The sequence below is a fragment of the Xenia sp. Carnegie-2017 genome, unplaced genomic scaffold (assembly GCF_021976095.1).
Source record: "Xenia sp. Carnegie-2017 unplaced genomic scaffold, XeniaSp_v1 HiC_scaffold_23, whole genome shotgun sequence".
NCBI lineage: Eukaryota > Metazoa > Cnidaria > Anthozoa > Malacalcyonacea > Xeniidae > Xenia > Xenia sp. Carnegie-2017.
Window position 1 is genome coordinate 9015693 of NW_025813486.1, and position 27065 is coordinate 9042757.

A 27065-nucleotide genomic window follows, 5' to 3' on the forward strand; every position below is an offset into this window, starting at 1 on the left:
TGCTAATGGTTATATTCCTACACTTACCATTACATCAGACGCTTTCTTGTACCGTCCTTTATCGACTGTATCTTTATCTTCACAATATGATTCAGGAGCAATCCAATACTCATTTCCCTTGTTAGGTCTACTTGAATGTGTCGAGGAATCGTTATCCAATATTCGACTAATGCCAAAGTCAGCTATCAGAAAGTTGCCTCGTGTGTCTCGGAGAACATTGGTAGGCCTTAAGTCCCGATGAAGAATAGGATTTGGGCCGCTATGAAGATCAGCTAATCCTTTTAAAATTTGTCTAAGAATATCAGGAAGAGCTTTTTGAAGATCATGCAAAGTAGAACACTTGACAAATCTCTCCAATGATTCTTCACATAAGTCTAAGATCAAATAAACATAATCCGTTCCTATATCTTCTTCTAAGTAGAAATAATTCACAACATATTTTGACTTCTTTGCATTGAACTCATTCAAAATTTTTTTTTCGTGATGTGCAAGCTGGATGCAGCCATCTCGATGTATTCGTTTCACTGCTTTACCGTAACCATCCTTATCCAGTCCAAGAAAAACACGGGTTGCATCACTTCCTTCGCCAATGCAAAATTCTTCTGAGAATATTACACGCACATTGCCAACCACTTTAACCTCAACACTGGGATTGCATCCATATTCAATCAATTTTAAAAGCAATTCTCGATGTTTCGTTGATTCATCAATGTATTTCCACTCTTCTAGATAAAAATATTACATTCAAGGGTTAAACAAACAAAATAAATACGTCAAAATAACTTAAACTTCCCCAATTAGGAAACGATATCGATACCGCACAATTTTAAAAAACGTATTAACACTTGTTAGACATATCATAAACTTTTTAACTGGTAACACTCGAGGCTAGCTTATACAAAACAATTAGTAACAAAAACTTCTCTCTGCAGTAATTTCATGAATTTTTGTTAAGGAGTAACCTTGCGTTTTTCGAAAATACTAAATTAAAAATTTGAGAGCAAATATTTTTTAGTCTAAAAATTTTTTTTACATTAAAACATAACAAAATAGCTTCATTTAATTTTTCTTTCTATTCTCGACACTCGTCTTTTAGACAGTCTATCTTATGTTTGTTGCCAAACATTAACATTACAGTTCGATCTTTACAATTAATCTCTCAAACCTTGTTTGGACATCTTAAAGTGCCAATGAAACAAAAAATATGCTAGTTAAATTATATCTGTATTGACCAGAACTTTTAAAATGACAGGGTGCCTTGTAAAACCTTTTCTGATAAACTTTTTTTATTATAAAAATACAGAAGTCCTTGCAATTACCAATTTATCTAACTTGTGACAACATATTGCATGCAAAATGAGTCGCTGCAATGTTTCAAATAGCCTTCATTTTCCTGACAACTTTAGGTTGATAATAGTACGCAGTATTTTATATCATTAACACATCACAAAGTAGGAAACTCCGCCATGTTAAAAAATGTATCAGCAAATTCACCTAATACATCAAGTTCTTATAATCCAGTGTGATATCAGATAAATCGGACATAATAAAAACTTCAATATCTCGAGAATGAAAAGTGATATGAATAAACTAGTACAGAAAGTCCATTATCATATTAAAATGTCTGTTCAATAAAAGTATAGCACAGGTTGCTAAATTTTCGTTTCATAGGCATTTTATGCTTAAACTCTAAATTATCTTACACGTACTGTTTCTCTTATTCATTGTAAAGTGAACCTCGTTATCTACATTTCTGCAAACTCAAACTCTACCTCATGCTTTTTCTCATTCTCGTGCAACATTGTTAGTATTAACAATAGAGACTTTGTCGTGGTGACAAATCTGAAAATCGTTTTGAAGATCGCAAATACCACTGTAAATTACTTTTACCATTCACCATGGTATTTGCGATCTTCAAAACGATTGCTAGTATTGTTTTCCTTTGCCGAGTTGAAAATGGTTATTTGCAGTTTTCAATTATTTTATTAAGCATATGATGATTTATTTGAAAGAAACAATTTGTTTGTCATGTGTTTATTGTGTCAGGGTTTTTCTTATCAAGAAAATTTCCTTTTTGAGGAAATTTTTGCATAGGGAGAAAAAGAATCATGCAATTCAATAAATTTTTACAACCACGAAAGAAGAAAGCGATTTAAATTCTTATCATATCTTTCAGTCCTTTTGATAAAAATCTTGTCTGTTTTAGGCCACGTCCACACGAATCTGGATACATTTGAAACTTCATACTTAACTGTAAAACCGCACTAAAGTATTTTCGTCCACACGAATTTAATTGAGACATCGAATTCTGTCTATTATAAACATAAAAAAAGCGAGTTCAAGATTACAAATATTGTGCTCTCATGTTGAATTTTGGTAGAAAAGGGGGAAAATCAAAACGAAAAGAGTTCCTATGGAGTGACGATGAAACAGAACTATTATTAAATGTTATTAACGATTACAAAACTCTAAAGCAGGCGAAAACGTCGACTGGCAATTAGTGCAATCACAATAGTCTGACATATTAAATTTATTCCAAGAGCAATATCCTAGTAAAGATAAAGCTGAAGAGAATGGCAAAGATTTTCCTCACAAAACAGTAGAAACAACAAAGGCTATTGTAACGATAAAGATGAAGAATATCCGTTCAAAATACAGAGAGGCGATAGACTCCGGTAAGAAAAGCGGCCATGGCAGGGTTTTTATACTATTTTTTGAGCTGTGCGAACATATATGGGGTGGTTCACCTGCTACGAAGACAATAATAAGTGGAATGGAAAGTGTGGATTTCACAAGAGAAATACATGATTATTCTATTGAGCCCAGTGAGGCACGAGATATAATGTTAGCTCTCCTGAAGATTCTGTAGCTCAGCCTGCTGCCAGTATAATAGATAAAAGAAGAAGTCTTTTGGATTCTAAACTTAAAGGCTATATACAAGAAAAACGCAAACGGAAGCTGTCAGCCGAGTCACAACTGCTACATAGTGCTCAAGATGAAATTCAAATTAAGACAAATTTGATAGAGAATATTGAAAGCATGAATAAGATTCATGCTACACACATGGAGAAGCTTCAAGTCAACATGCAGTAATTAACAGGATCTATTGCAGATAAATTTTCAATGTTGAGACACATAATGAGCCAGCCTAATCAGCATTCACAAATGTCACATTACATGCCACCAGCATTGAACAATTCAAATGGTTTTATAAATCCTGCTTTTCAAGTATCACAATATAATGCTGCTTTACAAAGCCAGATAGGAAAAACAGGTGTCTCGTGTACACAAGAACCGTACTTGGATGGCAGTTCATCTTCAGATATGTTTTCCTCTTAATTTAATGTTCTGGTAGAACATATAAAAATGAACACCTAAAGACCTGTTGATGTGTGTTGAAAGAATTTATATTAAAGTTTGTTTCATTGACTCTCATTAACCATTTAAGTAAAAACATTTCGTCTGCTTTCATTTAGTTGTTGCCTTAAAATCTAGAAAGTTCAACTACATTGTTCCTCATCAGATTTTTCTTTAAAATATATGAGTATTATATTTGAACAAAACTACTTTATAACTCTTGTGTGAATTTACATTTCCATGCGTACACACTGTAAAAAAGAGTATTTCATTATCTTGTGCTTTAATATTTGAATGTTAAGGATCAAAGAATGTTGTGAGAGCTTTTCTTATCCGTTTCCCTTCCATTTAATTTGAGTCTGTAATGTAATTATTAGTTTGCTGTAGGGGTCGGAAGTTCTTATCATAGTTGATGGAAGACATGACATGCTCCTCATTGACTCACTCATTGTTCAGCTCGCAAAAGTTGTTCAACATGAAACATGCATATATTACATATGGCAATTCTTCCAAATTAATGTCCATTGAACGCCTTAGTGCCCCAAACCAGGCTTTAAGCCGACCAAACACACATTCAATAACCATTCGGGTTTGCACAACATTAAAACCAAAGTATTGTTCTGATTGAGTAGATCCACCATTGCTTTATTCTTTCATTAGATACGGTAACAAAGAATAAGCTGGACCTCTAAGGAGTAGAAATGGTACTGCACCTTGCTCAGTACTTTCTGGCAGCAGTATTTTTGAACGAGGTATTTTTCCACTTCACAAAGCAGAATTCACATGAGAATTTGCAAATACCCGTGCATCATGTACACTTCTAGGCCACTTTATGACTAGGTCCATGCAACAATACTTGTGGTCACAAACAGCTTGCACGTTCAATATCTTGATTTCCTGTTGATGTAGTCAGTTGAGTTGACTTTTGACTGTTTGATCTCCATGTGTGTGCCATCAACTGCTCCTAAGCATTGGGGAAAGTTATGAGAGTGATAAAAGTTTCTTACTAACTCTTCCACTTCTTTTTATGTCACAGGCATCCTGATATACTTTGGTCCTCAATGAACCGATATCGCATGACAAACCTTTACGACAATATTTGACACAGTTTGACGAGCAATTCCAAATGCAATGGCAGTTTTGCGTAGGCGTCCTTCATCGCTAAGATAGTAAAGGATACAAGCAACTTGCTTGACAACACCAATTGGGGTTCTCATATTTGTAGCTATGCTTTCAATATATGGCGTTAATTCTTCAGCCAATTTATAAAGAGACTGCCTTGACATTCGGAAGTTCTCTTTCCACTCATCTTTTATGGCTATACCCAATTGTATGTTGTCTCACCAAAAACTGCTTCAGCCAAGACGAACCTAGAATCGTCTTGGTCGGCGGCGAAAGCGACGTTGTAATTACAATCACTTAACTATTGTTTGATTGGAACTAATTGACTCAATAGCTTGAATGAGTCAAAATTTCCTTCTCAAATGAGTAGCTACTACAGATACTATTGCGATATTCATTTCAATGTATGCAAAAAGAGCAGACATTACCGAAAACAAAGTAGAAAGTGCAATATTCTTTTTTGCCATGTTGATTTGTGGTTGCATATGTATACAGTTCAAGTGTCCACACGAATTCAAAGAAACTGCTGAATCTACAAAAATCCACTTTGAAGAAAGATTTTAAAAGTATCCAATTTCAGAAGGCGGTTTCTCTGGTTTCGTGTGGACGAAAGGCCGATTCGCGTAGTTAACTACGTGATTTCAAATAAATTTGGATTCGTGTGGACGGGACCTTAGAAACCTGTAAAAGAAATCATGATGTTGTAGCGTTAAAATATAATAAATTGACAAGATAAGCAACGCGAACGATGCCAGCAAATGATCGAATTTCTGGTTTCAAATGTTGTAACATCTTTGTATTTGGATGCATTTTATAGACGATGCCGAACATTTTAATTATCTTTAACTACCACCATCACCTTTAAATAATTTGACAAATTTTCTCGTACAATACAACGCTCCTTTGGAGCTCTCTTATAAAAAGAGTTAAAGAGAGCAATTGAGCAAAGCATTTCCACGCTTTCACATAAAATTTTCAGATCAATTTTATATCTATCTATCTGATTGTCTATTTATTTATCTATTAGTCTATTTGAATTAAGTTTAATGTAGACTACGTTTGCTTTACAAGAAATCAGTCACCACAACTGTAGATATGAAAACACACCTCCCCCCACTAAAAGTTATAGTTTCAGGCCTCCATGCAGTGGTCCGTGCTACAATATCTAAGAAAACATGATAAAGCCATTAAGTTCTCTAAACGATATTTCAGCAGCAGCGTTATTAAGCACTCCCTCCCCCATCCACTAAAAGTTCTAGCTTCGGCCTTTTGTACAGTAGTCAGTGCTACAATATCTGAGAAAACATATTACAGCCATTGAGTTCTTTAAGCGACATTTCAGCAGCAGCGTTACTAAACTCCCCCTCTCCACCCCACTAAAATTTATAGTTTCGGCCCTCTATTACAGCGGTCCGTGCTACATTATGAAAATATGATACCGTCATTGGGTTCTGTAAGCGATATTTCAGCAGCAGCGTTACTAAACACCCCCTCCCATCTCCACTACAATTTCTAGTTTCGGCCCTCTATACCGCCGTCCGTTAAATAAAAACGTTTGGTCTATGGTTAATTTGCACTAACCCAATCCGTATGAATAGACAGTATTTGTAAGAAAATTGCTAAAAATGAGCACTTTCCAACTAAAGCTAAGAATTCATGATGATAAACAAGTGAAGGTTCTCCTTGTCTTCCTCGTGGTTATTCCTACACCTCCTATTGTTTAGTTTTTCTCTACGTTTCTTACTATGTACATAACTGATAATTGCCTTCACCCTATCTACGTAGAACCTGTTTATATGAGACCGGAACGAGGTAAAACCGGAAAGAAAATCTAATTTTGTTGCATGTTTACATGGGACTCAGCAAAATGCAATACTTACAGTAGTGACTATAGACAACGGCTTACATTAGAAAGTTTGTATACCAACTTGGAACAAACTTCCCTGAACAGATCACAGCAATTATCGGCACCTTACAAACGACTTATTCACAATACAAACAAACGATCAACTGAAAAAATTACACTTCAGACTAATTTACAATGACAATAGACAACTAAAACATCACACTTAAATCCCACATCACAACTAAAAACATTTCACTTCACATTAATTCACAATGACAATACACATTTGACACCCACACATTTCCTGTACACAAAATACAATGACCTACGAACCAGATAACAAATACGGCTAACCTGACTAATTTGACTCTGAAGATGACTACCGCTAAGGTTGGCGAAACGTCACACAACAACAACAAAAACAGTCCTTCTCAGGACTATACCAACCTAAACGATCTACATTTACAAACATGATAATATTGTTCTTGGTCAATTAGTTAAAGTGCATGATAAAAGTTTGAATGAAGTTATTGAAAAACAAAGAGAGAAGGGACTTACTCTCATCTCAGATAAATGTAGATTTCTACATCTAAAACTAACTTCATATAACATTTGTAACCTGAAAGATGTATTGGCGCAGAGAAAAAAAATCCAAAGCTATGGCGCAAGATAAAGAACTGAAAAAAAACAACTTAATTTCAATGTTTGCTTTGTCTAGAAAATTTTGTAGTCGTTATATCCCCGATTTAGAAGATTCACAAACCTTTTGCATCAAATAACTCGGACAAAAGTATCATCTTTTGTTTGGGTGTAAAAAATAGAGTAAAGCGCTTCAAAAAACAACTAAAAATACGTCTTTCTGGATGCAACGAGGAAAACAGTTAAAATTGGGTTACGAAGAATTTTACCAAAAACTAATTGGTTATTATAACTGTTTATACTTGTCATACCACTTAAACACTCGTCATTTTGCTTATGTTGAACAGTTTACCCAAGGTTTGCATTCAATTACTTATGATTTTTGAGTAAAAAGGCATGAGTTTTACTTGCCGTCAATATTAGGTTTGCGACGCTTACTCCTGGCTTCACTTGTTCCTTCATAAAAACTAGAAGACGCTTCCTCTGGTGTAAGTTTGGTGTATCTATGATCATCTAAAATAGAGTAACAAAAACATGTAACACCAATTTTGTTACACCACATGAGAACAAAAGCTTGGTGTCAGAATAGGAAAAAAAGGTGCAATTACCCACCGTTGTATGGAAACGTTTGTCCCTATGGTTAATTTACACTAACACAAACCGTATGAATAGATAGTGGTTGTAAAAAATTGATAAAAATGAGTACTTCCCTAACTAAAGCTAAGACTTCGTCATTCATTTCGAAATTTATAACTAAATCTCAACACAATTCTTTCTAGAGAGAATGACTACGCTTTAGACATTTTATTTTCACTTTTTATTAAAAAATTTTAAAATATATATTTATGGTAGTAAGGAATATTTTTTCTCGTAATATTTTTTTCTAATAAAGTAAATGGTTTGAACCCGGGAGTATCGTTACATGTTTGTAAATGTAGATCGTCCAGGTTGGTATAGTCCTGATAAGGACTGTTTTTGTTGTTGTTGCAGTTCTTTTGACTCTGAAGATGACTACCGCTAAGGTTGTCGACACAAAGCCACCACAATCAGAACATTAACAAGACGTGCACAAATGATATATGAGTAACCGGACGCTCTACACAACGAAAACAACTATCTCAAACGTGTTTTTGACAAAAACAACTATAACCATGACTTTAATAAATGCAACACTTACAAGCGCAACGAACCCAACGAAACGAAAAACTCAGTGACAACAGCAACGATATTTTACATCAAATGTAGGTCTGAGACTATCTCGCGTATCTTACGACCAAACAACATACGTGTCGCACATAAACCAATCACAACGTTACGACAAATACTAACGAACATAAAGGAAAAAGAACAACCCAACGAAATGACAAGGTGCAGTTTACAAAATAAACTGCTCCGACTGCCACGCCTCCTATATCGGAGAAACTGGCAGGAACTTAAACATAAGACTTGCTGAACACAAACGAGCTAATAAGAAACAAGACAAAACTAATCACATTGCCGAACGTCACCGAATCACAAAGCACAACATTGACTGGGACTCGGCAAAATGCATTACTTACAGTAGTGACTATAGACAACGGCTTACATTAGAAAGTTTGTAAACCAACTTGGAACAAACTTCCCTGAACAGATCACAGCAATTACCGGCACCTTACAAACGACTTATTCACAATACAAACAAACGATCAACTAAAAACATTACACTTCACACTAATTCACAATGACAATAGACAACTAAAAACATCACACCTAAATCCCACATCACAACAAAAAACATTTCACTTCACATTAATTCACAATGACAATACACATTTGACACCCACACATTTCCTGTGCACACAATACAATGAGGTAAGAACCAGGTAACAAATACGGCTAACCTGACGTTTACTCCTCATTTGACTCTGAAGATGACTACTGCTAAAGTTGTCGAAACGTCAGTTAACAACAACAAAAACAGTCCTTCTCAGAACTATACCAACCTAAACGATCTACATTTACAAACATGATAATATTGTTCTTGGTCAATTAGTTAAAGTGCATGATAAAAGATTGAATTAAGTTATTGAAAAACAAAGAGAGAAGGGACTTACTCTTAACTCAGATAAATGTAGATTTCTACATCTAAAACTAACTTTATATAACATTTGTAACCTGAAAGATGTATTGGCGCAGAGAAGAGAAGGCCAAAGCTATGGCGCAAGATAAAGAACTAAAAACAAAAACTTAATTTTGAATTTTGCTTGGTCTAGAAAATTTTCGTATTCTTTATGTAACCCGATTTAGAAAATTCACAAATCTTTTGCAACAAATAACTCGGACAAAAGTATCAATGATGATCAAACAGTAACAGCACCTTAGCTGTGGAAAATTACCCAACAATTAGAAAGAAAGAAGATGATCAATTTAAAAACTGAAGATCGCATTTGTCAATTTCGGAGTTTCACCGATATCTCGGACCATAAACGTCTCATCCTTATGATGCAAATCATGTTTTGCGTAAATAAATGGTAATTTCAGTTTTAATTTTTTCCATTGTGCTTGAAAAACGTTTAAATCTCTACATTTTCAACACACTTGATCTCATATTTGGCAACTACAAAATACTTTATTTACTAGAAAAAGTTAAAGAAAAACCGACTTCTACAAATGGATGCACTCTTTATTAAATCCTACAAACCAGAACTTAACAATGGCCTGAAAGCCAGTTATACATTAATCTTACCAAAAAATTCACACTTCCGCACTCACACTTCTTTCGAAATGATGGAAATAAACAGATATACAGAGAGCCACAGTTAGCTGTTAAATAACTATCGTCTGATGATGAAATTGTAATGAATTCAAAACATAAAAAAATGAAATAACTGTCTCGTTTGTTTTCTTAAATATTGAGGTCGAAATGGACCTTTTCTCCGGAATATGTTTCTTATTTCATACATGACACTAAATATTATATATAGAGTCAAAAGTGAGGAAAACAAAAACAAGAAATCATATAAAAGTAACTCAATATTTTCCCAATGCAGAAAAGATTTTCTACTCTTGACTCTTTACTATGTATTTTTATGATGAAAATGTGACTACTGATAAAATATTTGAATCAAAACTGTAGATCATGCAATTATTGTAATGAAACAAACATTAAATGAAGTTAAATGAAGATATGATCTTCGCACTTTGTTGATTTATAATCGTCTCAGGACATGAAAAATCAGGTGACTCAACTTTGTTGACTCAACGGGATCCCGTTGAGTCACCTGATTTTTTCAGGTCCTGAGACGATTGCTTAAATTGTCCAACAAAGTGCGAAGATCATATCTTCATTTAATTTCAAATACCGCACTGCATAAAGCATTCTTGAAACAAACATTGATACAAATAATGAAAGACTTAGAAAAGATCATAGTGTTATTGACATGCAATAATATTTGTTGATTTCTTACCTTTATATAAAGACTCAGATGAATTTAATCTTGAAAAAGGTGCACTTTCACGATCAAACTAAAACATCATTGAAATGTACATTCTACTATCGATAAAACAAATTGATATTATCACAACAAGCACAAGTAATTAAAATCATAAGCTTCGTGTGTCGCTACATTTATAAAGATTCATCTTTTTTTACGCCTTGCCATTAAATCATCTCAAAATAAAGAAATAATCAACGGCTGTCGTACATATTTTTATCAGTGCCTTTTCTGTCATTGCTATTTAAGTGTTGGTGCTAGAAAAATTGTGCATGTCCGAGTTAGACTTTCTGATGGTACTTCTTTTAATTGGTTTTAAAAAGTTAATTTTCCTTTCACTGTTAGGACCTTTCTTTCATTTTTGCGTAACACAAGACGTAAGGAATATGCTTGTCAGCACTTAGTACTTACTTTTCAATTGCTTTTCGCAAACTCAAAAATCTGGTACAAGTATTCAGACAAATTGTAATGGTAAAGGTCCGAAATTCCGCTGGAGTTTCAAAACTACATACCATGTACGCGATTTTTAACCTAGCTATAACACTACAAAACTGAGTTCATTTAATGATTTTATATATTATCGAATTGGTAGCAACAGTGATTTACTTTTGGAATGCATTAATCTGTTTTTTTCTTTCTTATATCAAACTTACAAAAAAAATGAGAGAAAACTAAGGAAATTTTACGGTTTTCAAGTCTATATCTTGACAATGCACCCTACTGTTCTTTTATTAGAGATCTTTCTTATAATCTACAGTTGATGAAACGTAACTACATGTAGGGGCATAGCCAGAACTTTAATATGTTTTTTAAAAAGGGGGGGAGAGAGCAAACCTCAAACGTAATAAATGATAGATCGCTTTCCTTAAGTCAAAAATTTATGATCTGTCGTCTGTTATAAAAAAGGTTCTATCATTCTGGACGTTTGTAAAGGATTTACCAGTCTCTCGAGTTTATTAAATTAAAAACTATTAATTTTAGAAATTTCACCTAGTTTCTGAACTGGTTGAGAATGCCAGAGTTTTTTCAATAAATTGCGAATTTGCAACCTAAGTTTTTGTACGTATCCTTCTGCTATAACTGTATATATACAATAAGCAGCAGCCTGGTAACTCTACATTCATTAGGCAAAATTGCTAAATCTAAAAGACATTTACTTAATTTACGGTAAGAATAGCTCTAGTACATTAAATGCTATGCGGTATATATCAAAAATCATGTCTTCTTGGGCTCTTGTCTAACTCCTGTTTTAGCGAACGTAATTCTTATTGAATTTGAGTGTATGGTTGACTCAGATCTTATTCAAGACAACGCGATTATATTTTAACTGAGATTCGTTGATAACATATTTTTCCTAATCACACCTTCTCTCATTTTAAATGTTCTCAACAAATTTTTCATGTTTTATCCCCATCTAAAATTTGATTACTGTCGACACTTTAAAAGATGATGATCTGACTACTATGGCAATACTACAAACACTGGCATATACTATCGTTTCACGATCTTTGAACCTTTCACTATAAGCATATGTCTTTCAATTGGCTACAAAAACATGACACACATATCAACTCAAGTGCTATATAAAAAAGACTGACTAAAACAACCAAAACTAAGTTTTTCTGGATGCAACGAAAACAACCAATTAAAATTGAACTATAGAAAGCTATTACCAAAATGTAATTGGTTATTACAAAACTTTATACTTGTTTATCAGTAGTGTAGCTAGCCTGCATGTTTTAGTCCCGCTATGTAAATTTTAGAACATTAACATTATTCATTTCTTCAGAAATCTATTGTTTTTACAGCAAGGGAACACCGAAAAATTAACATAGCAGAACCAAATTTGCGGGCTGGCAACGCCACTGTTGTTTATACGATTTTTGTTTGGTTGAAACAAGCGTTTGATAATGGTCGCAACCACTTTTACTTTAAGCCAGTATTTATTTTAAAGTGAACTTGCTCAATTTCTCACTTAGGTCCGCGACCATGAAATTCTTACAATCTAACAGCATTCATATTCCTGATCTTGGCAATACTCTTTAGAAAACCTAATTTTAAACCATTTTCACATTTCACAGGCTACTAAAATTACTAATTACAACGCGCTTGCCTTCCCATACAGTCTAATACAAATCTAAAAAGTCTTGACAAGTAAAAAAATTAATGTTGATAGTTAACGTATTTTAAACATGCGAAATGCTCCTGTAATTAACTAAGAACGTTGACGACAAGCGCAAACTAAATTAAGATACTGGAAGACCGGGATCACGATAAACAGACATTAAAACAAAGCTGATGAAGTCTAGAGATTCTCGTAAGGGATATGTATATACAAAATCAGTAATATTTCTTTATTTTCAAAAAATCTTGTTAGATCATACTATCCCGTAATTTTCAAATTAGCTTGGACTCTTTGAAAACATCATTTCTGTATAATGATTAAAAAAAGGGGTTTATCGTCAATCGTCTCAAAACTTCTAAAATATGTTGAGTATGTTAGGTGTCTATTGCATCGTGTTTTATGTGTAAACTTTAAGTTAATCAGTATTGTTATTAACTCTTGTAATTTAGATGAAGTTCTTCGCTAACACTCATGACACTCATCCTTGAGAACATATTAGAATTATTCACAGGGTGTATACTTAAAAACAAAGTATGTAAATAAATACCTAATGGTTACCTGTCTTCGTCGAGACAAAACTTTATCCAAATCAAGACATATTTTTTCAACATAATAATTCAATATATGTCGATCAAAGTTCGTTTCCTCATTGAAGATCTCCAAAATCTTTTTACACCTTGCGGAAAAATCTGGATATTTTTCGCGGTTAAAAATAATTTCATCAATTTGGACTGAAGGTATTCCTAGAAGAAAACCCAGTCGTCTCCATCTAGTTGCAACTTTCTGACTAATTTTATCGATTTCCTTTGGTGTAAGTTTGGTGTATCTATGATCATCTAAAATGGAGTAACAAAAACATGTAACACCAATTATGTTACGGAACATGAGAACAAAAATTTTGCGTAAGACTGGGAAAAGAAGAGGTGCAATTACCCACTGTTGCAAGGAAACGTTTGGCCTATGTTCAATTTACAATAACCCAAACCGTATGAATAGACAGTGTTTGTAAGAAAATTGCTAAAAATGAGCACTTTCCTAACTAAACCTAAAACTTCGTCATTCATGATGAAAAACAAGTAGAGGTTCCCCTTGTCTTTCTCGAGTTTATTCACACACCTCCTATTGTTTGGTTTTTCTCTACGCTTCTTACTATGTACATAACTGATAATTGCCTTCACCCTATCTACGTAGGCCCTGTTTACAAGAGGTCAGAACGAAGTCAAACCGGAATGAAAATAAAATTTTGTTGCATGTTTACATGGGACAGGCACGAAATCACGAAAAATCCTCCTTCGTGTAATGCCTTCGGTGTCAACAGCAACGATAACTTACATCAAAGGTACGTCTGACACTATCTGGCGTATCTTACAAACATACAACATACGTGTCGCACATAAACCAATCACAACGTTACGACAAGTACTAACGAACATAAAGGACAAAGAACAACCCAACGAAATGACAAGGTGCAGTTTACAAAATAAACTGCTCCGACTGCCACGCCTCCTATATCGGAGAAACTGGCAGGAACTTAAACATAAGACTTGCTGAACACAAAAGAGCTAATAAGAAACAAGACAAAACTAATCACATTGCCGAACGTCACCGAATCACAAAGCACAACATTGACTGGGACTCGGCAAAATGCATTACTTACAGTAGTGACTATAGACAACGGCTTACATTAGAAAGTTTGTATACCAGCTTGGAACAAACTTCCCTGAACAGATCACAGCAATTACCGGCACCTTAAAAACGACTTATTCACAATACAAACAAACGATCAACAAAAAAAATTACACTTCACACTAATTCACAATGACAATAAACAACTAAAAACATCACACCTAAATCCCACATCACAACTAAAAACATTTCACTTCACACTAATTCACAATGGCAATACACATTTGACACCCACACATTTCCTGTGCACACAATACAATGACGTAAGAACCAGATAACAAATACGGCTAACCTGACGTTTACTCCTCATTTGACTCTGAAGATGACTACTGCTAAGGTTGTCGAAACGTCAGTTAACAACAACAAAAACAGTCCTTCTTAGAACTATACCAACCTAAACGATCTACATTTACAAACATGATAATATTGTTCTTGGTCAATTAGTTAAAGTGCATGATAAAAGATTGGATTAAGTTATTGAAAAACAAAGAGAGAAGGGACTTACTCTCAACTCAGATAAATGTAGATTTCTACATCTAAAACTAACTTTATATAACATTTGTAACCTGAAAGATGTATTGGCGCAGAGAAGAGAAGGCTAAAGCTATGGCGAAAGATAAAGAACTAAAAACAAAAACTTAATTTTGAATTTTGCTTGGTCTAGAAAATTTTCGTAGTCTTTATGTAACCCGATTTAGAAAATTCACAAATCTTTTGCAACAAATAACTCGGACAAAAGTATCAATGATGATCGAACCGTAACAGCATCTTGGCTGTGGAAAATTACCCAACAATTAGAAAGAAAAAAGATGATCAATTTAAAAACTGAAGATCCCATTTGTCAATTTCGGAGTTTCACCGATATCTCGGACCATAAACGTCTCATCCTTATGATGCAAATCATGTTTTGCGTAAATAAATGGTAATTTCAGTTTTAATTTTTTCCATTGTGCTTGAAAAACGTTTAAATCTCTACATTTTCAACACACTTGATCTCATATTTGGCAACTACAAAATACTTTATTTACTAGAAAAAAAAGTTAAAGAAAAACCGACTTCTACAAATGGATGCACTCTTTATTAAATCCTACAAACCAGAACTTAACAATGGCCTGAAAGCCAGTTATACATTAATCTTACCAAAAAATTCACACTTCCGCACTCACACTTCTTTCGAAATGATGGAAATAAACAGATATACAGAGAGCCACAGTTAGCTGTTAAATAACTATCGTCTGATGATGAAATTGTAATGAATTCAAAACATAAAAAAATGAAATAACTGTCTCGTTTGTTTTCTCAAATATTGAGGTCGAAATGGACCTTTTCTCCGGAATATGTTTCTTATTTCATACATGACACTAAATATTATATATAGAGTCAAAAGTGAGGAAAACAAAAACAAGAAATCATATAAAAGTAACTCAATATTTTCCCAATGCAGAAAAGATTTTCTACTCTTGACTCTTTACTATGTATTTTTATGATGAAAATGTGACTACTGATAAAATATTTGAATCAAAACTGTAGATCATGCAATTATTGTAATGAAACAAACATTAAATGAAGTTAAATGAAGATATGATCTTCGCACTTTGTTGGACAATTTAAGCAATCGTCTCAGGACATGAAAAAATCAGGTGACTCAACTTTGTTGACTCAACGGGATCCCGTTGAGTCACCTGATTTTTTCAGGTCCTGAGACGATTGCTTAAATTGTCCAATGCGAAGATCATATCTTCATTTAATTTCAAATACCGCACTGCATAAAGCATTCTTGAAACAAACATTGATACAAATAATGAAAGACTTAGAAAAGATCATAGTGTTATTGACATGCAATAATATTTGTTGATTTCTTACCTTTATATAAAGACTCAGATGAATTTAATCTTGAAAAAGGTGCACTTTCACGATCAAACTAAAACATCATTGAAATGTACATTCTACTATCGATAAAACAAATTGATATTATCACAACAAGCACAAGTAATTAAAATCATAAGCTTCGTGTGTCGCTACATTTATAAAGATTCATCTTTTTTTACGCCTTGCCATTAAATCATCTCAAAATAAAGAAATAATCTACGGCTGTCGTACATATTTTTATCAGTGCCTTTTCCGTCATTGCTATTTAAGTGTTGGTGCTAGAAAAATTGTGCATGTCCGAGTTAGACTTTCTGATGGTACTTCTTTTAATTGGTTTTAAAAAGTTAATTTTCCTTTCACTGTTAGGACCTTTCTTTCATTTTTGCGTAACACAAGACGTAAGGAATTTGCTTGTCAGCACTTAGTACTTACTTTTCAATTGCTTTTCGCAAACTCAAAAATCTAGTACAAGTACTTAGACAAATTGTAATGGTAAAGGTCCGAAATTCCGCTGGAGTTTCAAAACTACATACCATGTACGCGATTTTTAGCCTAGCTATAACACTACAAAACTGAGTTCATATATTGATTTCATATATTATCGAATGAATAGCATCAGTGATTTTGTTTTGGAATGCATTAATCTGTTTTTTCTTTCTTATATCAAACTGACAAAAAAAATTAGAGAAAACTAAGGAAATTTTACGGTTTTCAAGTCTATATCTTGACAATGCACCCTACTGTTCTTTTATTAGAGATCTTTCTTATAATCTACAGTTGATGACACGTAACTACATGTAGGGGCGTAGCCAGAACTTTGATATGTTTTTTACAAAGGGGAGGAGAGGGCAAACTTCAAACGTAATTAATGATAGATCGCTTTCCTTAAGTCAAAAATTTATGATTTGTTTCTTATAAAAAAAGTTCTATCATTCTGGACGTTTGTAAAGGATTTACCAGACTCTCGAGTTTATTAAATTAAAAACTATTAATTTTAGAAATTTCACCTAGTTCCCGAACTGGTTGAGAATGCCAGAGTTTTTTCGATAAATTGCAAATTTGACAGCTAAGTTTTTGTATGTATCGTTCTGCTATAACTGTATATATACAATAAGCAGCAGCCTGGTAACTCTACATTCATTAGGCAAAATTGCTAAATCTTCTAGTGTTGTAGACACGCCCTTTAAAAGTGACAATGACATATATAGATATATATAGGAATGAGAAATGTTGTTTACGGACAGATATTCGAGAGCACAATAGATAGACAATAAAGGAGGAAGCTAAATTGTAAACATTACATTGGCGACGAGGAATAAAATATCAACGCAAACATGGCAACATTTTTATCTCCCATGCCACATTTCAATCCGGATGAAGAAATCGGAGGAAACATTGCAAATAGATGGCGCACGTGGTTGGCAGATTTTAAAACATTTTTAACAGCCAGTAATATAACAAATAGAACTCGGCAACGGGCTTTACTTCTTTATCAAGCAGGACCCCGAATTCGAGAGATATTTCGACAATTTCCAGACCCGGGAGAAGATGATGATTTTGCTAAAGCGGAAATACTTCTTACGGAGTATTTTGAACCACAGAAAAATCGGTTATATGAAGTTTACAAATTTCGACAAGCAAAGCAAGTAGAGTCCGAAACAATCGACCAATTTCATACAAGACTGCGCTCATTATCTGAGAACTGTGAATTTGCTGATGTAGATTTTGAGATAATGGTTTAAATTGTTATTGGCGGACGATCCAGTCGTGTACGAAAACAAGCATTAAGAGATCCTAAATATACCTTAAAAGATCTGTTGCTTGAAGCAAGGCGTGAAGAAACAAGTAAAGTACAAGCGGCGGACATCAAAGAGCACTTGGACAGCCACGTTTTACATACACTAAAAAAACCTACGAATAAAAACTCCCAAGCCGATAAACCACAGAAGATATGCTTTTACTGTGGAGGTAACTACCCCCATTTAGACAAACCGTGCCCAGCGAAGAACAAAACATGCGCCAAATGCGGGAAGTTAAATCATTTTGCAAGCCAATGTCGCAGCCGAAACTCGCAGAAAATCAAAACACCCGCTAAATCACGCCAAGACATACGACCGGTAAAGGCTGATGAGGAGAAAGATAGCAGTAGCGACAATAATTCGGAATACTGTTATGCGGTTTGTATCAACAACAAGCCTAAACGTCCTGAAACGTCAATATCGCTCAACGGACTATATGTCAGAATGACAATTGACACTGGTTCAAGCATAAATATAATCGACAAGAAGACTTTCCGGAGAGCTTGAACCCACATCCGTGAAAGCATACCCGTTTAACTCAAAAACGCCAGTCAAGATGGAAGGGAAGTTTCGTGTTCTTGCGGAGTCAAAACACAAGTTCACAGTTGCTACTATATATGTGACATCAGACGATGGCGGCTGTTTACTCAGCTCGGAAACAGCGCAAGAACTTGGACTTGTAAGCATAAACTTGAACAAAATTAACACATCGCCAGAAAACCCAACATTTACAACAAAGGATACAAAGCTCCATCACATTTTGGACAAACATGCACCTGTCTTTGACGGACTTGGGAAATAAAAAAAATAAACAAATTAGACTAGCAATTGATGACTCCGTGCTCCCGGTTGCACAACCACAGCGACGAACACCGTTCCACCTACGCCTGAAAGTGGAAAGTGAAATACACAGATTAGAGAACGATGACATCATAGAGAAAATACCTGAAGGCATGCCCACTGACTGGGTCTCTCCGGTGGTGATTGTTCCCAAGCGTGATGGTAACATTCGATTGTGTGTTGATATGCGGATAGCAAATACGGCTATCAAACGAACCAGACATCCAATACCAACTGTGGAAGCTGTATCCATGGAACTCAATGGAGTATATTTTCAAAGCTTGATCTTGCTCAAGCATACCACCAACTAGAGCTATGTCCAGCATCCCGCAGCATCACAACATTCTCAACTCATTGCGGTCTCTATCGTTATAAGCGATTAAACTATGGAACTAATGCCGCAGCTGAATTATTTCAACATAATCTGCAGGAAACATTGCTAGGAATTAAAGGGGTCAAGAACATTGCTGACGACATAATCGTATTTGGAAGTAATAGAGCAGACCATGACCGTGCACTGGATGAAGTTCTTACCCGATTACAAGATCACAATCTCACACTTAATTACCAAAAGTGCAAGTTCCTGAAGAAGAACCTTGAGTTTTTTGGGTTATTATTCTCAGAGCATGGGGTCTGCCCGGACCCAAAAAAGGTAGAAGCCTTCGTTAAAACTACAATACCCACAACGGTCAGCGAAGTGAGAAGCTTACTGGGGATGGCAAATTACAGCTCTAAGTTTATCCAAAATTATGCTACCATTACAGAACCCCTTCGAAAACTAACACGTAAGTGTGCGCGCTTTGCATGGACGTGGGAACACCAAGCAGCTTATGACAAGTTAAAAAATGCACTAACCAACAGTCCAGTTATGAGTCATTTCGATACATCAAAAGAAACGTCGGTATTAGTGGATGCAAGCCCAGTTGGCTTATCAGCCATATTAACACAAAGAGATCCTAAAACAAACGCCGATAACGTGATCTGCTATGCTAGTCGGGCTCTTTCGTCAGTAGAACAACGATATTCGCAAACTGAAAAGGAGGCCCTTGCTATTGTGTGGGGTATCGAACACTTTCACATCTACCTATTTGGGGCATCGTTTACTCTGATCACTGATCACAAACCATTACAACTTATCTATAATAATCCTCGGTCCAGACCTCCCGCCAGGATTGAGCGATGGTTATTGAGACTTCAACAATACGATTTTCAAGTCATTTACAGACCAGGTGACACGAACCCTGCAGACTTCTTATCCAGACACCCACAATTACAGACTCCCAAACGCAACATCGCCATAGAATACATCACGTTTGTCACGACAAATGCAGCTCAAAATGCCATATCAATTGAAGTCATCAAAGAACATACGACCAAAGACATAAGTCTTCAGGCGGTAAGAACAGCGGTCGAGTCGGGTGATTGGAGCAATCAGTCAGTGAAACCATTTCTTAGCATCAAAGATGAAATATCTGTGGACAACACGAATGGCATACTCCTACGTGGAACGCGGATTATCATTCCAACAACCCTAAAAACAAGCGTTGTGAAGCTGGCCCACGAAGGCCACCAAGGAATAGCCAAAACTAAAGCTTTGTTACGCCAATACGCCTGGTTCCCTAATATGGACAAGGCCGTCAAGGATGAAATTGAAGCCTGTCTACCATGTCAAATATATGGATCAACCAGCCCACAAGAACCATCAGCAAGTCCAGAAATGCCAGAGGGCCCTTGGCAAACCCTCCATGCTGATTTCTATGGTCCGCTCCCTACTGGACAAAATATCATCGTGCTGATCGATAAGTATTCGCGATACCCAGAAGCCGAAATAATCTCAAGTACCTCCGCCAAAGCACTGATCCCTAAAATAGATGCTATTTTTGCACGGCATGGAATCCCATTAAAGTTCAAATCTGACAACGGTCCACCGTTCAACAGTAAGGAATTCTTCAAATATCTAAATAAACTTGGGGTGAAGCACGAGACATCAATCCCGGAGTGGCCGCAAGGAAACTCAGAGGCCGAAGCATTCATGACGCCTTTAGCTAAAGCGATCAAAACAGCCCGTGCGGAACATCGCAATTGGACACAAGAACTTTCGAGATTCTTACTCAGCTATCGCACTGCGCCTCATTGTTCAACCAATGTCCCACCAGCTCAACTACTATTTAACCGACCATTGAGAGGTATCCTACCAATGCTAAACCCCAAGGACAAAGTGCTAAATAGACATAAAGAGGCGCAGGCGAATGATTTTGAAGCGAAATCGAAAGGAAGAGAATTGGCAAACAAAAAAAGAAGAACTAAAGAATCAGATATCAGGGTGGGAGACCAAGTCCTCTTAAAACAAAGGAAGAAAGATAAATTCACAACAAAATTTGAGCAAACACCATACACAGTGATTTATCGTACAGGAGCTAAAGTAGTCGCTGAGAACCATAACCATCAAATAACCAGAAGCACATCGTTCTTTAAAAAGATAAGAGACAAGTCGAGAGAAGCAACTGATGAAGATGAATACAACATCCACGAACAGCCGTACAGACACAACCAATGCGTACCAGAATGTGAAAAACCAGAACACATCATAGAACCAGAACCAAGAGAGCCAGCTCCAAGGAGATCAACTCGACAAAGAAAAATAACAGAACAATATGGGAACTCAATAAACCCTGACTTTGTTATCCGTTAAGTTGAGGAGGGATGTAGTGTTGTAGACACGCCCTTTAAAAGTGACAATGACATATATAGATATATATAGAAATGAGAAATGTTGTTTACGGACAGATATTCGAGAGCACAATAGATAGACAATAAAGGAGGAAGCTAAATTCTAAACATTACAAATCTAAAGGACATTTTCCTAATTTACGGTAAGAATAGCTCTAGTACATTAAAAGCTAGACGGTATATATCAACAATCATGTCTTCTTGGGCTCTTGTCTAACTCCTGTTTTAGCGAACGTAATTCTCACTGAATTTGAGTGTATGGTTGACTCAGATCTTATTCAAGACAACGCGATTATATTTAACTGAGATACGTTGATAACATACTTTTCCTAATCACCCCTTCTCTCATTTTAAATGTTCTCAACAAATTTTTCATGTTTTATCCCCATCTAAAATTTGATTACTGTCGACATTTTAAAAGATGATGATCTGACTACTACGGCAATACTACAAACACAGGCATGTACTATCGTTTAACGACCTTTCACTATAATAGTCCGGCAGATGGCGGCAAAAAAACTCACCATATCGCGGGGCAATTCCATTTTGCTTTAAAATTGTCCGAGTACGGATATAGAACACAAATCCAGATGTTGGCCTTGGTAATTTTTCTTGTGAAATCAAGCCAACACGTTTTTTTGCGCTAACTCGATGACTTTTGTGTTATGATGAAAATTGAGACGGAGAAGAAATAAGCCCGCGATATTTCGACCATCGCATATGTAATTTGGCGGTACTTCAAATAATTTCATTTGTTGTGCAGCATGCATAACATCAAAATTATTCTGTGGTATCCTTTTGCTGCTGAAGGCAAATCATCTCGAAAGGAGTCGATGATCGAAATAACTTTTTGGTCACTACGAATTTTCGCCGCGTTGTACACTGACTTTATGGATGTTTCGCTAAACTTTGTTATTGGTTCAGCACTTTTTTCGGTACAGTTTAAGATACAATTACTTATTTCAGCCGTCTTTGGCTTTTTCGGAGGTGAAGTATTCACATTGACTTCAAAAAGATGATAATTTTTTTAGCTTTTTTGACATTTCAGACAAAATGCTTGGCAGTTTTATTGTTTTTCTCTCAATTATCGTATTTGAAGTATACCACTCACCGCTACCCAAAAGACTGTTGGCTCAATTCCTCCCGCAAAATTTTCAAAACAAAATGGCGAAAACTTAAGAGTATTCGAAGCTGGTTGACAACATCCTTTTATGGTTTTGACAAGAAAATACACCCTGGCCAACAACTGGAAAAGGACTAAAAAGATGGATGTTCTACAATTATAGCATAAAATCAAATTGCCCCATGATATGTTGAGCTTTGTATCATTTTTGAACCACTATAATAATAATAGCTAATCTTTATTGAGGATGGCAACATCACTAAAAAGTGGTTTACAGAGGGGTCCTCCAAAAGTAACTAAATCTGATAACTATTTAAAAAGAAAAAGAAAAAGAATACAATTCGAAAATATGAAGATAAAACATACATCATTTGAAAATTAACATGCTAAAAACGAAACTAATTAAAATAGTGGTATCTGCCGGACTATAAGGATATGTCTTTCAATTAGCTAAAAAAACATGACACACGTATCACCTCAAGTGCAGTATAAAAAAGACTTACTAAAACAACCAAAACTAAGTTTTTCTGGATGCAACGAAAACAACCAATTAAAATTGAATTATAGGAAGCTATTACCAAAATGTAATTAGTTATTATAAAACTTTATACTTGTTTATCAGTAGCGTAGCTAGCCTGCATGTTTTAGTCCCTCTACGTAAATTTTAGAATATTAACATTATTCATTTCTTCAGAAATCTATTGTTTTTACAGTAAGTGAACACAGAAAAATTAACATAGCAAGACCAAATTTGCGGGCTGGCAACGCCACTGTTGTTTAAACGATTTTGTTTGGTCGAAACAAGCGTTTGATAATGGTCGCAACCACTTTTACTTTAAGCCAGTATTTATTTTAAAGTGAATTTGCTCAATTTCTCACTTAGGTCGGCGACCATGAAATTCTTACAACCTAACAGCATTCATATTGCTGATCTTAGCAATACTCCTTTAGAAAACCTAATTTTAAACCATTTTCACATTTCACAGGCTACTAAAATTACTAATTACAACGCGCTTGCCTTCCCATACAGTCTAATACAAATCTAAAAAGTCTTGACAAGTAAAAAAATTAATGTTGATAGTTAACGTATTTTAAACATGCGAAATGCTCCTGTAATTAACTAAGAACGTTGACGACAAGCGCAAACTAAATTAAGATACTGGAAGACCGGGATCACGATAAACAGACATTAAAACAAAGCTGATGAAGTCTAGAGATTCTCGTAAGGGATATGTATATACAAAATCAGTAATATTTCTTTATTTTCAAAAAATCTTGTTAGATCATACTATCCCGTAATTTTCAAATTAGCTTGGACTCTTTGAAAACATCATTTCTGTATAATGATTAAAAAGGGTTTATCGTCAATCGTCTCAAAACTTCTAAAATATGTTGAGTATGTTAGGTGTCTATTGCATCGTGTTTTATGTGTAAACTTTAAGTTAATCAGTATTGTTATTAACTCTTGTAATTTAGATGAAGTTCTTCGCTAACACTCATGACACTCATCCTTGAGAACATATTAGAATTATTCATAGGGTGTATACTTAAAAACAAAGTATGTAAATAAATACCTAATGGTTACCTGTCTTCGTCGAGACAAAACTTTATCCAAATCAAGACATATTTTTTCAACGCAATTATTCAATATATGTCGATCAAAGTTCGTTTCCTCATTGAAGATCTCCAAAATCTTTTTACACCTTGCGGAAAAATCTGGATATTTTTCGCGGTTAAAAATAATTTCATCAATTTGGACTGAAGGTATTCGTAGAAGTAAACCCAGTCGTCTCCATCTAGTTGCAACTTTCTGACTAATTTTTTCGATTTCCTCTGGTGTAAGTTTGGTGTATCTATGATCATCTAAAATGGAGTAACAAAAACATGTAACACCAATTTTTTTACACCACATGAGAACAAAAATTTTGCGTCAGAATGGGAAAAGAAGAGATGCAATCACCCACCGTTGTATGGAAACGTTTGCCCTATGGTCAATTTACAATAACCCAAACCGTATGAATAGACAGTGTTTGTAAGAAAATTGCTAAAAATGAGCACTTTCCTAACTAAACCTAAAACTTCGTCATTCATGATGATAAACAAGTAGAGGTTCCCCTTGTCTTCCTCGAGTTTATTCACACACCTCCTATTCTTTGGTTTTTCTCTACGCTTCTTACTATGTACATAACTGATAATTGCCTTCACCCTATCTACGTAGGCCCTGTTTACAAGAGGTCGGAACGAAGTCAAACCGGAATGAAAATAAAATTTTGTTGCATGTTTACATGGGACAGGCACGAAATCACGAAAAATCCTCCTTCGTGTAATGCCTTCGGTGTCAACAGCAACGATAACTTACATCAAAGATACGTCTGACACTATCTGGCGTATCTTACAAACATACAACATACGTGTCGCACATAAACTAATAACAACTTTTCGACAAGTACTAACGAACATAAAGGACAAAGAACAACCCAACGAACGACAAGGTGCAGTTTACAAAATAAACTGCTCCGACTGCCACGCCTCCTATATCGGGAAAACTGGCAGGAACTTAAACATAAGACTTACTGAACACAAACGAGCTAATAAGAAACAAGACAAATTTAATCACATTGCCGAACGTCACCGAATCACAAAGCACAACATTGACTGGGACTCGGCAAAATGCATTACTTACAGTAGTGACTATAGACAACGGCTTACATTAGAAAATTTGTATACCAACTTGGAACGAACTTCCCTGAACAGATCACAGAAATTACCGGCACCTTACAAACGACTTAGTCACAATACAAACAAACGATCAACTAAAAAAATTACACTTCATACTAATTCACAATGACAATACACAATTGACACCCACACATTTCCTGTACACACAATACAATGACGTAAGAACCAGATAACAAATACGGCTAACCTGACTTATTTGACTCTGAAGATGACTATCGCTAAGGTTGTCGAAACGTCACTCAGCAACAACAAAAACAGTCCTTCTCAGGACTATACCAACCTGGACGAACCTACATTTACAAACATGATAATATTTTTCTTGGTCAATTAGTTAAAGTGCATGATAAAAGATTGAATGAAGTTATTGAAAAACAAAGAGAGAAGGGACTTACTCTCAACTCTGATAAATGTAGATTTCTACATCTAAAACTAACTTTATATAACATTTGTAACCTGAAAGATGTATTGGCGCAGAGAAGAAAAATACAAAGCTATGGCGCAAGATAAAGAACTGAAAACAACAACTTAATTTCAATGTTTGCTTTGTCTAGAAAATTTTCGTAGTCGTTATATCCCCGATTTAGAAGATTAACAAACCTTTTGCAACAAATAACTCGGACAAAAGTATCATCTTTTGTTTGGGTGCAAAAAATAGAGTAAAGCATTTCAAAAAAACAAACAAAAATACGTGTTTCTGGATGCAACGAGGAAAACAGTTAAAATTGGGTTACGAAGGATTTTACCAAAAACTAATTGGTTATTGCAACTGCTCATATTTGTCATACCAAAAAACACTCGTCATTTTGCTTATGATGAACAGTTTACCCGAGGTTTGCATTCAATTACTTATGATTTGTGAGTAACAAGGCATGAGTTTTACTTGCCGTCAATATTAGGGTTGCGACGCTCTTCCCTGGCTTCACTTGTTCCTTCATAAAAACTAGAAGACGCTTCCTCTGGTGTAAGTTTGGTGTATCTATGATCATCTAAAATGGAGTAACAAAAACATGTAACACCAATTTTGTTACACCACATGAGAACAAAAGTTTGGTGTCCGAATGCGAAAAAAAATGTGCAATTACCCACCGTTGCATGGAAACGTTTGTCCTATGGTTAATTTACACTAACACGACCCGTATGAATAGATAGTGGTTGTAAAAAATTGATAAAAATGAGTACTTCCCTAACCAAAGCTAAGACTTCGTCATTCATTTCGAAATTTATAATTAAATCTCAACACTAATTCTTTCTAGAGAGAATGACTACGCTTTAGACATTTCATTTTCACTTTTTATTAAAAAATTTTAAAATATATATTTATGGTAGTAAGGAATATTTTTTCTCGTAATATTTTTTTCTAATAAAGTAAACGGTTTGAGCCCGGGAGTATCGTTACATGTTTGTAAATGTAGATCGTCCAGGTTGGTACAGTCCTGATAAGGACTGTTTTTGTTGTTGTTGCTGTTCTTTTGACTCTGAAGATGACTACCGCTAAGGTTGTCGCCACAAAGCCACCACAATCAGAACATTAACAAGACGTGCACAAATGATATATGAGTAACCGGACGCTCTACACAACGAAAACAACTATCTCAAACGTGTTTTTGACAAAAACAACTATAACTCTGACTTTATTAAATGCATTACTTACAAGCGCAACGAACCCAACGAAACGAACAACTCAGTGACAACAGCAACGATACCTTACATCAAAGGT

General features: G+C 35.1%; 1 protein-coding gene across 3 annotated transcripts in view; it reads right to left on the reverse strand.

Moving 5' to 3' along the window:
• Nucleotides 1-27065, reverse strand: part of LOC124449783 — an 86786-nt gene that overhangs the window by 11971 nt on the left and 47750 nt on the right. For all 3 annotated transcript variants that reach the window (XM_047000688.1, XM_047000687.1, XM_047000686.1), the window contains exons 12-18: nucleotides 26233-26334; nucleotides 24195-24472; nucleotides 16112-16169; nucleotides 13121-13398; nucleotides 10411-10468; nucleotides 7376-7477; nucleotides 28-725 (exon numbers count right to left, since the gene is read on the reverse strand). In XM_047000688.1, coding sequence (XP_046856644.1) covers nucleotides 28-725; nucleotides 7376-7477; nucleotides 10411-10468; nucleotides 13121-13398; nucleotides 16112-16169; nucleotides 24195-24472; nucleotides 26233-26334 — 1574 coding nt within the window. The remainder of the gene's footprint in view (nucleotides 1-27; nucleotides 726-7375; nucleotides 7478-10410; nucleotides 10469-13120; nucleotides 13399-16111; nucleotides 16170-24194; nucleotides 24473-26232; nucleotides 26335-27065) is intronic.